The 18165-nt window shown below is 38.7% G+C and overlaps 1 protein-coding gene and 1 pseudogene across 6 annotated transcripts; both read right to left on the reverse strand.

Annotated features, from left to right (window-relative positions):
- Positions 1–95: 95 nt before the first annotated feature.
- LOC117915469 lies at positions 96–16803 on the reverse strand. 6 transcript variants are annotated; one of them, XM_034831069.1, is made up of 8 exons: positions 16338–16797; positions 13116–13658; positions 12792–12962; positions 9977–12240; positions 9819–9889; positions 1390–1505; positions 1162–1274; positions 96–469 (listed from the first exon to the last, which is right to left on the reverse strand). In XM_034831069.1, exons 2-8 carry the CDS (start codon positions 13645–13647, stop codon positions 362–364), a joined length of 3375 nt encoding a protein of 1124 aa, XP_034686960.1. In that variant the 5' UTR covers positions 13648–13658; positions 16338–16797; the 3' UTR covers positions 96–361. The 6 variants fall into 6 exon arrangements, with proteins under 6 accessions (XP_034686960.1, XP_034686959.1, XP_034686958.1 ...); XM_034831068.1 differs by adding an exon at positions 13900–14005 and having other exon boundaries at positions 9819–12240; positions 16338–16796; XM_034831067.1 differs by having other exon boundaries at positions 9819–12240; positions 16338–16795.
- On the reverse strand, positions 4370–4472 carry LOC117915492 (annotated as a pseudogene).
- Positions 16804–18165: the final 1362 nt, after the last annotated feature.

An 18165-nucleotide genomic window follows, 5' to 3' on the forward strand; every position in this document is an offset into this window, starting at 1 on the left:
ATTAAAAATCATATAAGATTGTTAAATTGATTTACCAAACAAAACAACTCCTCAAGTCAATTTCTTCAGTCCAAAAGTATTTGTTCATTACAATATCTAAAGGACACACAACAAGCAATATTCCAATCTCAAATTCAACCAATTCGTGGAAAACCAATACACCCCTATAATCATTTTTTTTTTTTTCAAAAAAGAAAAAAAAAATTGTTGCTATATTGGAAATGATTTTCTAAATTCTTGAATATCACTGAACTATACAAGCAAATTAGATAACTTCAAAAATTCTATTCACAGATGTTATTTTCTTTATATTTTTAAATGGTTTATGCCAGCAGAAATTGGGGACACCCATCCCAAATGCCTAAAAGCCAAACTTCTTTCTCTCTTCAAGTTTCACTTTCAGATCTTCTTCAGATGGAATCTTGCCACCAGCTCTGGTGGTTGCGCCCCACCACGCCATAAGCTCATCCTGAAAAACCAAAACATGGCAAGAGGGTCAGTGAAAGATAGTAGGATTAGCCAGCCCCCCAGCTGTAGTTTGTAAGATGTTGAACTCATTGCCCATTCAAATCATTTCCTACTTTCCAATTTCAATGATATCATGATCAAGAAGTATATGAGAAGAAGATTTCCATACAACCACTCTACTATAGCCAAAGGAATGATCTACAGATTGCAAATGGAACCATATCAAAGAGATCAACTTACATCAATTCACAATCAAGGAGGCTATGATTCTACTCATTTCTGTTAACAAAGGAATTTCCCATTTAGTCTACTAGGTTTGCTCATTGATAAAATATATGGAGATCGTTATCAAAGAAACTAAATTATATAATATATAATCCTTTTATACCTACATGAGATTGGTCATTGAGTTGGGTTGGTTTACCAGACAACACTACTTCTCCACTTAACCAACTCAGATCACACCAAATCCCTGTGATTTCATAAGATGCATTACCATTACCACTAATTCTCACATGCTTCTATGAGGCATGTGCTCACATGACTCAATGAGGGAGAAAAGGTTTAAATAGCCATGTTCACATTCTAAAATCGTGGAAATGCGGAGGTGAGGACGTTGATTATTGCTTAGATTCATAAACATATAGAACAAACTGTGGGCCCAGAAGGTTAGAAAATAAAGTCATGACCTACCTCAAGGAAATCATGATTAGAGATGTATTGACTTTGGACCAAGCACTTGACACCCCCGATGTTCACAGCGATTAGATTTTTGGAACTTTGTGAAGGTATTTCTTTTTGTGCCCCTGTAAATTAAGCAAAGAAAAAGGAACATGGAAGAAATTGTTCATTGAAGAAATGCATCAAAACAAATTCAGTATAAACAAGTCCATAAGCAGGAATGGACAATTCTAATTATACCAGATATACAAGCCACATAATAGCCTGTTCCCCCTAGCCCTTCTTCCCACTTCCCAAGCCGCAAGCGCAGGAAAAAACCATTGAGATGTGAGAATGGGAAAACGGAATTCATCCATCTGAGAATCATGTAAAATAGAAGCAATCAGTTATGCAGAAAGTCAAAAATTGGAACAGAGGGAAGCTTTAAAGTTAAAAATTAAGAAAACACATCTGATAAAAATTGTGAAAACCCAACAATGCAATCTGATTGTTAAAGTGTATCCATTTGACCTTTGCAATGAGTTCAAAATCCCACTTTTAAGCTTCATGATCATCATAAATATAGGCGGCTCTTTCCAATATACTTCTGGTTGCAGCTGCTCATATATACCAACGTAGAGCGGATGCAGCAAAAGCTGCAGCCAATTTAGGTCTACCATCAATCATTATTGAACTTCTTAATTGACATCGTGACTGCTTTGATCAGTGATTAAGCATTGATTTGAGACTTATGGGACATATTGCAATTGGTATAGTAATAGGACTAAGATAGCATACATTTCACTTCCAGTAATTTTCAGATATTCCAGTTCTTTACTCCATTTCCCCAATTTTTCCTTCTTCGTCAATACAGGATCCAAAAGAATGAAGACTTACAATTTTACGTTCATCCTGGTGACAGCTACTCAGATTAATTTCTGTTGTGATTGAAAATTTTACCATTTTCATCAAGAAAATATGCCATGTCTAACAAGAAAAAAAGAAACTAGGGATCTACAGCTGATTGTCACAGGATGCTTTAAATAACCCTCCCCATGGGCTTATATAGGAGGAGGGAAGCTTCTAGAGACTCCTGGAGCCATCTACACTAATCCATTGGTGGGAAGAGTGTGGAAGGTTCTAGAAATGCCTAGAGATGTCCACACATCTCTACACTATGGAGGAAGGCATGGGAGGAGTCCAAGGCTTTCTAGAGACTTCTAGGAATCTCTTGTATATTCTTGTACATAGGGTTGTACATAGAATAGGATAGGATGTTCTAGAATATTCTTGATTTGTAAGGAACCCTCCAACGTTCCAGAGAGTTCCCTTGGTGCCTATAAATAGGTGAAGGCCTCATTTGGCCAAGGCACCACCCAAATCACTTCCTAACCAAGCAAGTGAGCATCCAAGCACTTGTAAAGGCTTCTTTGAGTAATAAAGAGCTTCCATTCTTTCAAGGGTTGCTTACCAAGCTTCTTGAGCTTTCGAGTCGCAAGTGTCTTAGCCGAGCAAGCTAAGCATTGGGGGAGCAAGGCTGACTTAGCAAGATCAAGTGTCTTGGCTTGTCTAAGTGCCGCACGAGCTTAGTGAACGACTAAGTCCGTGACATGATGCTGCCATAATTTACATGGCCACACATGCATGTGAATCTGAAATGAGGACACTGTCAGAAGAATTGCCTATATGTTGAACGGTTTCTAAAATCCAACTTGATAGCTACATGGAAATAAAGGGTAATAGTTGGGTGTTTGTTTCACAGATATGAAGCAAATAAATCATAAAATGGCATATGATACCAGAAAAACAAAAATGTACAGTGACTAACCATATGATCTATCATGTTGGCTGTACCATTTTTTTTAATAGCAATAACATTGTAGGCTTGTAGCAAACAACTGATTAGATCATAAACTTCACATATGCAATACCACTGGAAGATAAGGAATTGTTATTTAAATTTACAAAATGTATCTATTGACAACCCCATGCATCCTTTTGCTGTATGGATGCATTGTTGTCTAAAAGTTCAGAAGGAAGACCATCATACAGGTAGAGAGGAAGTTTTTCAACCAAGTTCCATCACAGATTCCCACAAGTACTCTGGTTTGATCAGGTCAAGAGCCAGCATGGATGATGGCAGCTAGCTATTTCATATTAGTCCAGTCTCTGCATTTATAGACTTAGTAGACAATATTATACCACTTTATCATCTCATAGTTGGGTCCTCTCTGATCATTCACTCTAGCCTGGGACAATATGCGAGAAATAGGTAGCTAATCCGCTTTCTTACCTTCTCTAGCGATAACTGTGTGATTTAGGGTTATTTCAACCAGAATAATACCAACTTAAAAACAAGAAGTTATTTACCAATAACTGAAGCCTTCTATGCCATCTCCTCCTATTGCTGGTCCTGCTTTTCTTAGAATGTGGCATCTAACATTTAATTGGCTCTTGGATCCACCCTAACCTTGCTACATATGTTTTAAACAGTTGTTCGATAAAATCATAATCCAATTACCATTCCAAGCAGCTAAACATCACCTCAAAAAATTTGCCCCCCTTAGAAGTTATTCTTGAATCTCAATGAATTTTAACCTTCTGGAAATTGGTAAGTGTTAGCTGTATATATCTGTACATACCATAATGTGGTTGTTTCCTTAGGGATAACACCTTCCTAATCAGGTCTCTCAATTGTATATATATATATGTATGACTCCTCTGATAAAAAATGAGAAATTAAGAAGTACCTTGATTCGGTTACATGGTATCAGAGCCATTGGCTCAAAGTCTGGGAGGTGTCAAGATCGGCCGGTACCCGAAGTCCGGCGACCTGAAGCTGAACGCGTGAGAAGCAGGACGCATCAACTCACGCGCCGGCGCGTGGAGGAGCGTAGCAGCTTCTGTTGACCTCCGATCAGTTGTGTGGGTGTCGCAATCCCGTTCTCTGGCCAAGGATCAGTTGCGTGGGTGTCGCAATCCCGTTCTCTGGCCAAGGTGATCTCGCTCCGCTCTTGTTCTTTGAGATTCTGCCCTTGGGGTTCCGTGACTGAACCCTTTCCCGATCCCGATCTCTCTGGTTACCGCGAGTCATCGCTGCAATCCTCGAGAAAGAAAGAGAGAGATTTGTGGATAGTGTTGAGATTCTGCCATTGGGACGCGTCGACGGAGATTGGTCAGATTTGTCACCATCGCCGGAACCTTGCCCCTCGATCCACCCTGCCCCTCGATCCACCTTCTTGAGACGCCTTCTTCTCAGATGCGCGTATTGTCGTCCGATACATCAGACGTTGGTGATGAGACCCAGCCATCACGAGTTTAGCGAAAATCAAACCTCACTGCTCTCTTAATTTCTTCTTCCAGGATTCGAACCCCGGTCTCAGATCCCGACACCCTCTCACGCCTTCTCTTCGACGCTGATCACCGGCGTTCCTCCTGCTCCGCCGCAACCCTAGATTCGCACTTTGCTCCGAATCTGGCCGGCTGTTCCCTATACATCACAGTCGCCGGAAACCGACAGTTGTGAGTCTCCTTCCGCCCACCTTGGCAGTCACGACAGCAATCCATTTTGTCAAGGGGTTTTATAGTTGCTTTTGACGCAAGCTTTGACGCTTTTGACGCCTTCGTGTAAGAGAGGTACTTGTCTCTTTCTTCTTGCTGTGTGGTGAATTGTAATTTCTGGTCTGGGCTGATTACTTTGGAGATTGAATTTTATTATCATGGAAGAGAATAAGAATTTTGTTGCTGATATAGTGCCCATTGTGTCAAAAATAACTGAACACAAATTAAATGGGTCTAATTATATTGAATGGAGCAAGACTATCAAAATTTATTTGAGAAGTGTTGCTAAAGATGATCACTTGACTGAGGAACCTCCTACTGATATCACTAGAAAACTTTGGTTGCAAGATGATGCACGGTTATTTCTGCAGATGAAAAACTCTATTAATAGTGATATTGTTGGTCTGCTGAGCCATTGTGAATTTGTTAAAGAGCTAATGGATTATCTTGATTTTCTGTACTCTGGAAAAGGAAATGTCTCTCGGATGTATGATGTATGGAATGCCTTCCATTGTCCTGAAAAGGGAGCTAAATCCCTCAATGCATATTTTATGGACTTCAAGAAGGTATATGAGGAATTGAATGCACTTATGCCTTTCAGTCCGGATGTTAGAGTCCAACAGGCTCAACGGGAACAGATGGCTGTTATGAGCTTCTTATCCGGTCTCCCATCTGAGTTTGAGACTGCCAAATCTCAGATTCTTTCTGGTTCTGACATTGGTTCCCTTCAGGAAGTTTTCAGTAGAGTTCTACGAACTGAGAATGTCTCATCTTCTCAGCACACCAATGTTCTTGTTGCCAAAGGAGGAAATGCAGAAAATACAAGAAGGGTGAATAATAGGGGCGGAAACAGGGCATTCGAAAATCGTGGCAATGATTCAAGTACTATTGTGTGTTTTTACTGCCATGAGGCTGGCCATACCAAGAGAAACTGCAGGAAATTGCAAAATCGAAATCGGAGGATTCAAACTGCCAATGTTGCTACATCTGATACTGCTACGTTTTCAGACTCCTCAGACAAGATCATCACTATGACAGCAGAAGAGTTTGCCAAATATTCACAGTATCAAGACGCACTGAAAGCATCTACTCCTGTTAGTGCTCTGGCAGAGTCAGGTAAAACATGTCTTGTCTCCTCCTCAAACAAATGGATAATTGATTCAGGTGCCACAGATCATATGACAGGTAATCATAAAACTTTCTCTACCTTCAGAACACATTCTGCTCCCCCTGTTACTGTTGCTGATGGTTCTACCTATGAGATTAAAGGGTCTGGGACTGTGAAACCAACATCTTCTATTACGTTATCGTCTGTGTTAAACTTACCAAATTTGGCCTTTAACCTAATCTCTGTCAGTAAACTTACCAAAAATCTGAATTGTAGTGTCTCATTTTTCCCTGATCATTGTGTGTTTCAGGATCTTATGACGAAACGGACATTTGGTAAAGGACATGTATCTGATGGGCTCTATATTCTTGACGAGTGGGTACCTCGACCAGTTGCGTGTGTCAGTACTGCCTCTCCTGTTGAAGCTCATTGTCGGTTAGGACATCCTTCTCTATCGGTGTTGAAGAAATTATGTCCTCAGTTTGATACTTTACCTTCATTAGATTGTGAGTCGTGTCATTTTGCGAAACATCATCGTAGTTCTTTAGGCCCAAGGATTAATAAACGGGCTGAGTCTTTGTTTGAGTTAGTACATTCTGATGTTTGGGGTCCGTGCCCTGTTACTTCTCAAACTGGGTTTCGATATTTTGTTACCTTTGTGGATGATTTTTCTCGAATGACTTGGATTTATTTTATGAAGAATCGTTCAGAAGTGTTTTCCCATTTTTGTGCTTTCTCTGCTGAGATTAAAACCCAATATGATGTGTCTGTGAAAATATTAAGAAGCGATAATGGAAAAGAATATGTGTCTAACTCATTTCAAAATTACATGAGTCACCATGGGATTCTTCATCAAACATCATGTGTTGATACTCCTTCTCAAAATGGGGTTGCTGAAAGAAAAAACAGGCATTTACTTGAGACAGCTCGTGCACTCATGTTCCAGATGAAGGTTCCGAAACAGTTTTGGGCTGATGCCGTTTCCACAGCTTGCTTTCTGATCAACCGTATGCCCACTGTAGTGCTTAAAGGTGATATTCCGTACAAAGTAATACATCCACAGAAATCACCTTTTCCCCTAGAACCAAGAATTTTTGGATGTACATGCTATGTTAGAGATACAAGGCCTTTTGTTACTAAACTTGATCCTAAGGCGTTACGGTGTGTTTTCTTGGGGTACTCAAGACTGCAAAAGGGCTATAGATGTTTCTCGCCTGATCTCAATAAGTATCTAATTTCAACGAATGTTGTGTTTTCCGAAGACACATCCTTCTTCTCTTCACCCACAAGTTCTGCAAGTGAGGAGGATGAAGAATGGCTCGTGTATCAAGTGGTTCATTCAAGACCAATTGCTGGACAATCAAGTGTGGTTGATTCTGATGCGTCTCTTGCTCATTTGGGTCCTGTTGTTAATATTCCTCCTGCTCCAGACAAACCACCCATTGTCCAGGTGTACTCTCGGCGCCCAGTGACAACAGATACATGTCCTGCACCAGCTCCTTAGTCATCTGATCCTTCCAGTGATCTCGACCTTCCTATTAGCCTTCGAAAAGGTAAGCGACACTGCAAATCTATCTATTCCATTGCTAACTTTGTGTCTTATGATCACCTGTCATCTTCCTCAAGTGTCCTTGTAGCCTCTATAGATTCTATTTCAGTACCTAAAACTGTTACAGAGGCCTTGAATCATCCTGGGTGGAAGAATGCAATGCTTGAAGAAATCTGTGCATTGGAGGATAATCATACATGGAAACTTGTTGATTCGCCTCCAGGAAAGAAAGTTGTTGGCTGCAAGTGGGTCTTTGTGGTAAAAGTTAATCCTGATGGCTCTGTGGCATGACTGAAAGCCAGACTTGTAGCTAGAGGATATGCTCAGACATATGGAGTAGACTATTCTGATACTTTCTCTCCTGTTGCCAAACTCAATTCAGTTCGACTATTTATTTCTATTGCTGCTTCCCAACAGTGGATGATACATCAGTTAGACATCAAGAATGCTTTTCTTCATGGTGATCTAGAGGAAGAGGTCTATCTGGAGCAACCTCCTGGGTTTGTTGCTCAGGGGGAGTATGGGAAGGTTTGTTGTCTGAAAAAAGCTCTCTATGGATTGAAGCAGAGTCCCCGTGCTTGGTTTGGAAAATTCAGTAAGGAGATTTAAGCATTTGGCATGAACAAGAGTGAGAAAGATCACTCCGTTTTCTACAAGAAAACAGCTGCTGGTATCATACTTCTTGTGGTCTATGTCGATGATATAGTTATTACAGGAAATGATCATGCAGGAATCTCTGATCTTAAGACATTCATGCATTCCAAGTTTCATACAAAGGACTTGGGTGAACTGAAGTATTTCCTGGGAATAGAAGTATCAAGGAGCAAGAAAGGGATGTTCTTATCACAGAGGAAGTATGTGCTTGATCTGCTTAAAGAGACCGGTAAGATAGAAGCAAAGCCATGTACTACCCCGATGGTGCCTAATGTACAACTTATGAAGGATGATGGAGATCCCTTCTACAACCCTGAAAGGTATCGGAGAGTGGTTGGGAAGCTAAATTATCTCACCGTGACGCGACCAGATATTGCATATGCAGTAAGTGTTGTTAGTCAGTTCACATCTGCGCCTACAATAAAGCATTGGGCGGCTTTAGAGCAGATTTTGTGCTATCTAAAGAAGGCTCCTGGTCTAGGCATACTATATAGTAGTCAGGGACACACTCGTATTGAGTGTTTTTCTGATGCGGATTGGGCAGGTTCTAAGTTTGATAGAAGATCTACTACAGGTTATTGTGTGTTCTTCGGCGGGAATCTAGTGGCTTGGAAAAGTAAGAAGCAGAGTGTTGTATCCCGTTCGAGTGCAGAATCTGAGTATAGGGCCATGGCATAGGCTACTTGTGAAATCATATGGATACATCAACTCTTATGTGAAGTGGGATTGAAGTGCACAATGCCAGCAAAGCTTTGGTGTGACAATCAAGCCGCTCTTCATATTGCTGCGAACCCAGTCTATCATGAAAGAACCAAACACATTGAAGTTGATTGTCACTTCATTCGTGAAAAGATTGAGGAAAATCTAATCTCTACTGGCTATGTGAAGACTGGAGAGCAACTTGGGGATATTTTTACAAAAGCTCTAAATGGAACTCGAGTTGAGTACTTTTGTAACAAGCTGGGCATGATCAACATCTATGCTCCAGCTTGAGGGGGAGTGTTAGCTGTATATATCTGTACATACCATAATGTGGTTGTTTCCTTAGGGATAACACCTTCCTAATCAGGTCTCTCAATTGTATATATATATATATATATATGTATTACTCCTCTGATAAAAAATGAGAAATTAAGAAGTACCTTGATTCGGTTACAGTAAGCAAATGAAGCTTTAGCAAAAGCTTTTGCACAAAATAAAGAAGCTGTGTTTTTGAATTGACATGGGACCTTATATGCACATCACCGTCATTTTTTTTTGGACAAAGTCAACCCTTGGAAGTACTACCTAGAAACTAAAATTATGCTATGGAAATAAGGAGTTTCATCAAGATATGTCAGAATGAAATAATAAAGAAATGGGAGCAAATGGTATGTAGCTGCTACAATTATCACCCAGAGTTCCAGAAGAATTCCAAAGTTGAAGCAACTCTTCAGCAGCAATTTGAGAAGATATGAAATTTAACCGTCTTTTACATTCCCCTCTAGGAAATATGTTCTCATGAGTGTAGGCACAGTTTCCAGGTATAGAAGTACCCACAGGATGTTGCCTATGAACTTGAGGATTTAAAATAGGGCAAGGACTTCCAAAATCGATATGGCATAAAGATACTAGACAAACATTTCTATTCAAATTTGCATAATCTAAAGATCCTTATGACAATTATTAGTTTTGATGTGTGCTAAGATGTATTTGTGATTATCAGATCTCACATGATGCCTACTTGAGCAAGCTACATGCTATATGCAACGAAAAAACAGGCTAAAAAGGCAAGACAGCACTAACTTACAGGTAGGATGATTAGTATGCTCTACTTACTTGAGTATATCCCCGCGAGACAAACGAAGCCTCTTTATTGCATCAAAGATTCCTTTTGGTACATCTGAAATCTGTGGATTGACAAAATTGCACAAAGGAATTATCTGATGTTCTTTTGACTCAATTTCCCCAGAACTTGAAGCGGTATATTTTTGTACCAGATTTGAATTCGAAAACAATTTGACAGCGGTCATATTTCCATTCCCCTTCTTGTTCAAACTACAGCCAATTTGCATTGTAGGCTTTCTCCCACTGCAAACTCCAAATGCAGCAGCAACTTGGGGTGGATTTTCCTTACTTCCCAGCAGCTTCCCATTTCTTTTGTCTCCAGTATCATGCAGCATCATACCAGAACTACATCGGTTAACCAAAGAAGCACCACATTCTGATTGATTTTGCCTTTTCAAGACACTGGGACATGCAACAGCCCAATGATTGAGCTGAAAACATCTAATGCAAAAACAGGGTGGTTCTTCTGCCCCAAGATTTAAATTGTTATTTCTTAGAAGATCCTCCAGCTCGGTTTCCTTTATTTCTGAGCAGTCATGTATACTGTGACCTCTTATGCCACAAAAGAAACAGGTTGGAGTTGCCCGAGCTTCGGTATCTGTTTGATTCAATGTTATAATGTTTTTGAGGGCATTAAATCTCCTAGCAAAGAGGGAAGCCATTGCCTCTGAACTTTTGAATCTTTGCGAAGGTGAATTAGGGTTCAGTTTATATATGGAATTCTGATTGTTATGCACATTATTTTTTTTGAACCCAAAGGAAACCTCAGTACCTCCAGAACAATTCTGTAATTCTGCACCAACAATAGTCAATGGTTCTTCAGTGCAATACTCCCTGGTCCCTAAAATTTTCAGGCCCTTACAAGAATCAAAACGATTCTGAGAATAAGGAATAAGCCCCATGCAATCAGTGGACAATTCAGTAGCTCCACCTGTATTCTGGTTGCAGTGGTCTACTTTAAAAGTGGGGCTTGAAGTTTTAGGAGAAAACCGAGTTACCCACAGGCTTCCCAGAAGATCACTTTTATAACCAAAATTATGAATTGTCTTTCCTTCAGATGGTGGATCAGAGTCATTATTCTCAGCACTGTTGGCCTTTCGTTTACCCAGAGAGGAACTGGAGGAGCTCACTCCATCTTTCTTTGTACTGCACACTGGATTGGATGCACTTCTATTCTCAAAAGAGCTGGTCTTGTAGTTCTCTTGACTGGCAGCAAATTTGGCAGACAGAACTTTAGGCTGGGTTGAAGGGCCTGCTCTGTTTCCAAATGTGGATTGGTTAAACTTCTCATTTGATAGGAGTGCATTTTTGAAGCTTTTATTCTCCCCATGACAAGCTATTGGAGTAATATTGACATCACATAGCTTGTTAGCCAGACAAAATTCTTTGGATCCTTCCCCTGTTTGGTTATCAGCATTCAAGGTTCTTGATTCCTGTACCTTTGTGATTGGACAATATAGGGACTGAAAAATAGATTGGAAACCTATATTTCTGCACCCAGGGTCTTGGTTTTTGTTACATGTTACAAGCTTCTGATCATAATTATCATGATTAGGACGTGCAAGGGTTAGAGCAAGAGAAGGTGTCTCGTCTTGATTAGATTTGGATAGCCCTTTCATCATGTTTGATATCCAGCTCATAAAAGAGCTGTCTTGTCTGACAAAGGATGTGGAGCCAGGACTTCCATTAATTTGTTTTCGGATTCTTTTACTGCCAGTTATCAACTGTTGTTCATAGCCCCACCGTTTTTTTCCTGTTGAAAATAAAGCAGCACTATTACAACTTTCAACACTCTCATCACTGTCATCTTCTTTGTTTGACTTTCTTCCACTACGATAATCATCAGATAAAGCTTTTCCTTTTCCTTTTCCTTTCCTTCGATGCCTATACATTCCACTCTCATTTGGAGAATTATTAACAGGAAGAGCCTTGGCCTTAGGACGCAACCCTTCATCTTGCTGAGAGATGATTTTAACATCATGGTCAGATGATGATGCCATTATCTTACTCACTGCACCACAAGCATTTTCACCAGTCTGAGTTCGTAAATCATTTTCAGCAGCTGACTCTAGTTTCTCAAGAGGGGTACTAGTAGAACCAGGTGTCTTCATTTCATTATTGCTCTCTTCTTTAATAGCTAAAGATAAACCCTCATCTCTTCTGAATGGAGATGTTGAATTCAGCACTGGAGTATCAGGAGTTTTACACCGTTTCACCAGAGGAACTTCAGTAGTCAAAACAACTTCCATTCCCAATGTTTGATTACCGCTACCATCATCTTCAATTCCACCATTGGGATTAGAGCTTATCATTTTCTTGAGCTGCATAGGCAAGGGTTCAATTTGTGCCATATCAGGTTCAGTTTCATTCATTTTGAATGATAGAGAGTCCGCCATACATCCAAGTTCCATTCCTGCAGAAACCCATCATTTTATTGGGATGCCATACATTACAAATAAAATGAGAGATTCAGTTGTTGTAATGAAAAATAGACTCAGGAGATTCTCCCTCAGTGAGAGGAAAATAGATGATGGAAATGATTTCAGAATCCTCCAAATACTCATGTCCAAATTAATTATTTGAAAGAAGTTCCACTCGGCTACCCACACCCAGAGCTAAAACAAAGACCAACCAAACACCACCCCACCAACCCCCACTCCCCTTCCCCCTCCCCTCCTTCCCAACCCCACAATACGGAACCATTTTCTGAATATGTATGCATGATATACCAAACATGGCTAGTGAGTGTTGAAGCTGTTGTTAATGATTTAATATCATTTTTTAAATAATTAAGATGGTATAAAGAAACATGTCACCAGGCCCATATTCGTGAGAACTCCTTCACGCCCACATGCACAGAAGCATTTAATCATTCTCCAGAGATAAAGCATGGAAGTTCTCTAAAACATCTCCAAGATCTACTTATCTTAGTGTCAAACACAGTTGAAAGTCAACATCACATACCTGAGAAACCTGAAACCTTTTTCCCTCTGGCCTCAGAAGTAACATCCATTGGAATATGGACAGGAACATATATGCCTTTTTCTTCATTGTCTCCTTGATCCCGCTCTTGATTAACATCTAGGGCAGATACTTTCACTGCCACCATCATTTTGTCATTGTTATCTCTAGTACCTGTCAAATGAAGAATCTTTCAGCATTGGAATTCCCAAACTACAGGAAAAAGATTCCCTACAAGAGAACTTGAAACAAGAAGTATACTGATTAAAACTGTAGCTTGCACCTTCAACATTATTTAGCTGGAAATCTCCATAAGAATCATCATACCTGCATTGGGTTCATGACTTGATCCATGTACTGTCATGATGCCAGCATTGCTCCTAGGAGAACAGGTCAAAATCTCTGTTTCACCCATTTCATTCTTCACATGAAGTGTTGCTTGTGAGGTAACCAAATTTCCCTCACCCATAGGCTCATCAGAAATAGTTTTCCTGGCTGTAATGCCTTGTGGTGGTGAATAAATCATATTGCTCGGTCCTGCACCCCATAAAAGAGAGGGCCTCTTCTCATTCGTACTGTTTTCAGCACACTTGAGACTCAAACCGTTATGAGGAGACCAAACTAGTTCAGACAGGGGATCAGTGGCTACAAGTGTCATGTCTACCCTTGAACCTGCATTTGCACCTGCACCTGAATCATTGTTCAATGCTTTCCCAATGCACTGACTAGAATAACCCAGAGCAAGTCCTAAATCAAACAACTGTTCCTTGTTGTCATTGTCTGCATTCATCTTTGGCTGGATAATCTCTTCAATAGGCAGCCCTGAAATATTATCCGAGTCCCGGACAATCCTAAACATGCCAACCTTGTCTTGAACAAACATAACCAAACTAATTTCATCAATTGGCACATAAGTTGCATAAATATGGGGTGCAAATTTTAAAGCCATGTGAGAATTAAAATTATTTCCAAAAACATACAGAAGTAACACCAATCAAGTGAAATGATTGTTGAATTCCGAAGTGGCTCTTGTAGTACTTATACCTTAAGTCACTCTGCATTAAGATTTAAATTTTTTTCCAAGAGCAGGTATATGAAACATATTAAATACCTCTTTTTTTTTTCCTTCTGCTGATACCACCTAGCTAGAACCCACTAAATCAACTGCTTCATCAGCTACTAGCTCTCTTCTTAGTTGATGCATATGTAAACCATACCTAATAAATGGTAAAAATCTAAATGAATTCTGCATTTTATTACCATTGATCATGTCTATCCCCAACTGCTAGGTTCAAAGGGTTACTTATTCAGATTTACATCCTAGTCAATGTCAAGAGTTGTAAAGCAGTGGAAACTATTCAACTTCCATACTGAAAGAAAAAATAATTGATTCAGCAGTCATATGAAAGTTGAGAGTGCATTGTTCCTTTGTCATCGCATTATAAAAGAAAAGTGAGTTTTAAGGTTAAAGGTTCATATATATATATATAATTAAATTAATGACAACAAAGAGCATAATGGCTTGTGTTAGCATTATTAAATTGCTTACCAATATTATTGCTCCACCTTTTGACCATTCCACTTTATCTATTGTGATACCTTCTCATAAGTCTTTATTCAAAGCCATTGTCCTTAGGTATTCCATAAATAGATGCACATGTATAAATATGTGCACACCATGCACATACATGTGTACTTAACCTAATCATATTGTTCAAGTAATAAAAGACACCAAGAAAGGGAAATGTTCTCAACTTGATATATGGTGTGAGGAAGGATTAACTTTTCAGGAAGAACAAGAAATGAATTTGAAACATAAACCGAGGAAAAGTAAAGGTAATTTCTGATGCCTATAGCCATGTTCTTAGGAAGATTTAAATGTCAACAAAAAGGGAGACATGAAATCAATTTTTTTCTTTCTGATTTAAATTATAAATGCAAAACAATAAAAATAAAAATGAAATGAAATAAAATAAAATAAAAGAGAGAAAAAGAGGATGCCTCCTCCCCTCGCAAACAGTCAGAAACAATGACAACCACAGAGACACAAAATAATCTTAAAAGCAATACAAATAAGCATTTGGATGGTTCTGAATATTATGCCAGTCCTAGGCCAGGCTGCCAAAAATTTTGAGTAACTAATTGTATATGCTGAGGAAACTGCACATTTACAACACAAAATCAATTGGAATTTTGTTAAATAAAGACTGAACAAGGTCCAAAAACAGTCTGTGAAAATGGATTATAAGGGGAAAAAGTTAAGAAAAGAATAAAATAAATAGACAAATAAATGGTCATTTGCAACCAAAAAACTGATATAATCCATTTCCCTCTTTAAAACCAGCCACACAGGCTACTAGGAATAGATGAATTCAACAATCCTATCAGCTAGCATTACCCGGTACCCAGGAATTTAAGGCACCATCTGCGCAAGATGCAGGCATCAATATGGTACATTTGAAACACTTAATCCATCATGCTTAATCATTATACGCACACTACAATCAATTCAGGATTTTTTTTCAGCCATAGAAATTTGCATGTTAAACCCATAATTTTTCTCCCATGTTTTAAAATTCCCATTTGGTGAACCTTTTTTTTCCTTTTGATTCTCACCACATTATAAATGCAACACACAAATTACTTGCAAGACTACTTAAAATATAACTTATGTTTTTGGCGGGACCCAGTATTTTTTAAAATTTTCTTTTTATTCTTTATGCAATATAGAACTTTAAAGTTACACTGGAAAGCAACTGAATCCACAAATACAAGGAACTCTCTCACTACTTCAGTCATAAAATATTCACAAATCAAAAGACCTGATCCTATTGAAAACAACAAGCTCCTTCAATATGCTATACCACACACAGCAACTGGATACCGGATTTCTATGCATTTGAAAAGGTTGATTAAAACTCTTTAACTCTTCCATATAACTCCTGTAAACAATATGAGGAGCCTACCTGCCATACTGCCATATCTAAACCTTGAATTTATGATAAATATCCACAAATTTTCTTAGATTTATCAACTAGGATCAGCTAATCAAAATATGCACTCATATATTATATATAAGAGGCAAAAAACAGAACATGACTTCTAAACAAAATTAGCACCAAGTCCATGATTTCCTGATAGCAACCAATTCTAGAATGAGTTATTCCCTCACATGGTTTCTGGTAGAGATGTTCTCAATGAATTCATACTTAACCATCCTAGAAAACTATTCCCAAAAAAAAAAAAAAAAAGAAAGAAAGAAAATCCCTAATATGTTCCTGTACAATTTGCAGTTCACACAAAGCAAAAGCCACTCTCATTTACCAAACCACAAATTGCAACACAATTAATAAAAGAAAAAGAAAAATAGAAAAACCCCACAAGAATCCAGTAAAACTAGCATTCAGCAATTAGGGAAATATTGTAAACCAACACCATTATCATTCAAGTTTCCGAAGTAACCCATGATAAGAGCAAGAAGATCATAGAACACTTCGAAAATAATCCATACCCACTGAAGAAAAACATGATTCACGGAGACCCACATACCTCATACCCCTCAAAATTCATGAAAGGTGCTTTCCATCGTCACCAGCCATCCTCTTCCCTTATTATCAGATACAGCTAGTCTACAAACAAAATACGAATCAACCCAAACCAACAGAGGAAAGAGAGAGAGAGAGAGAGAGAGAGAGAGAGGGAGAAAAACAGAGTAGAGAAAAAGAAGAAAGGTCAGTAACAGTGTAAGTCGCCTGCAAATCTGCAATGATCTCTGATGCAACAGTTACATGAAGCACCACAATTCCAAAAGTTTATGGTGTTTGAGGTGAAGAAGCAGCCACGTGGACAAAGGAGCAGTAAGTCAGAGTTATAGCTCCATTCCCTCTGATAAAATATAAAAAGCTCCGTCAAACATTGCAGCCTTTTCCAACTTTGGAGTCAAAATCCATAACCAAACTCACTCTTCTTCTGTCTTGTCCTCTTAAATCTCTTATTATACAATAAAGATATGAGATTGGCATGTCCGTGATCCTTTTTTTCAGAATATATAATCCTCAAATAATACTTAAAAAAGCATTATAATCTTTAGAATGAGGAATTAGATATATTATATATATGATAAAGGCCTCATCCTCACACAATTGGCACACATTGAAAAGGCTGATTCCTTGGGACCCTGAGAGCAACAAGAATAACTCCAACTTCCCACTCTCACCTCATTGAAAATAATTTCAAAGCAATCCATCTTTCTGGTTTTACTTTTGGTCAGTTCAACTATATATTATGCAATCCTCTATTTAAAAAATAAATGTGGCTTCCCAATAAATTTCTTTTGTAATTATTCTTCTTCTGGAGCATCAGGAAATTGATAAAAAAAAATTAGAAAAATAAAATAAAATAAAAGTAAAAGGAAGAAGAAGAAGGGAAAATGAGGAAAAGGGAATCTAGACCAATCAATTTTGTAGTTGTGTCCAGAAATTATCCTTATCCTAACATAAAATTGGTCTCTGGGAATCTCTCTACACCACTCAATTTAAGTCTAGAATGCCCTAGCCTTTACTTGGACCCACGTTTTAAGGCAAGTAGGCTTCTGCATTTTAGGGTGTGGGAAATTAAAGTGAGCTTGACAGGTTCTTCAAACAAATACCCTTTATAATTTATAACCCTTCTTCCATTTTGGCTGATCTTATTAGTGTATATTTGCATCTTATGAACCTAATTTTTGGTGTGAAAACTATGTGTGAACCTGAATTAGTGGAATTGATTTAACAAGAATGGCCACCCTCATCAATGGCGTCTGTCTCATATTAGTCATGCAATTACAAAAATCATGATCACCATTGATGAGACTTGTCCAATTAGATGTAGAAGAGGATGGTTAGGGTGGAATATTGAAAACTATAAAATCTCCCATTATTTATTTACTTATTGTGAATGAGGAACCTTAAACAATAGGAAGGAGAAAAAACACCAAAGGGAAAATGGAAAAAACAGTAGAAGTAGGCAATTTGACAATTTGAATGATGTTGAATTCTAGTCACTGTCAAGGGTGGACCACAGATTCCACAAAACCCATGTCAGATTTGTTGTTTAGGGTTTTTGGGTTTGTGGGAAATGGGCTTAACAGACAGCCATAACAAATAAGAGACCAACCACCATTTGAGGGGCTGGACCATCTACCATCACTAACAATACATTTAGATCAGCAAATCAAAGTGGGGTAGCCTTTTTCAACATGTCTATCCGCAAAGGCAGGGCAACCCACGAGCTCTAATGCCTTAGCCAAGCACCACTCCCCTGTTGTTAGGGAAGAATCCACTCCAAATGTTTCTTTCGTCATAAAGACTCTGATAAGACTCCCATTCATGAACGTTAT

The sequence above is a fragment of the Vitis riparia genome, chromosome 5 (assembly GCF_004353265.1).
Source record: "Vitis riparia cultivar Riparia Gloire de Montpellier isolate 1030 chromosome 5, EGFV_Vit.rip_1.0, whole genome shotgun sequence".
Classification (NCBI taxonomy): Eukaryota; Viridiplantae; Streptophyta; class Magnoliopsida; order Vitales; family Vitaceae; genus Vitis; species Vitis riparia.

Excerpts from the sequence above, each read along its gene's own strand:
- LOC117915469 (XM_034831068.1), bottom strand. The coding sequence starts at position 13,647 with ATGTTTAGGATTGTCCGGGACTCGGATAATATTTCAGGGCTGCCTATT. Across the intron at positions 1,506-9,818 it reads TCTCGCGGGGATATACTCAA|ATGGATGAATTCCGTTTTCC; the intron begins GTAAGTAGAGCA and ends CATGATTCTCAG. Across the intron at positions 470-1,161 it reads CTAATCATGATTTCCTTGAG|GATGAGCTTATGGCGTGGTG; the intron begins GTAGGTCATGAC and ends TTGGTTTTTCAG.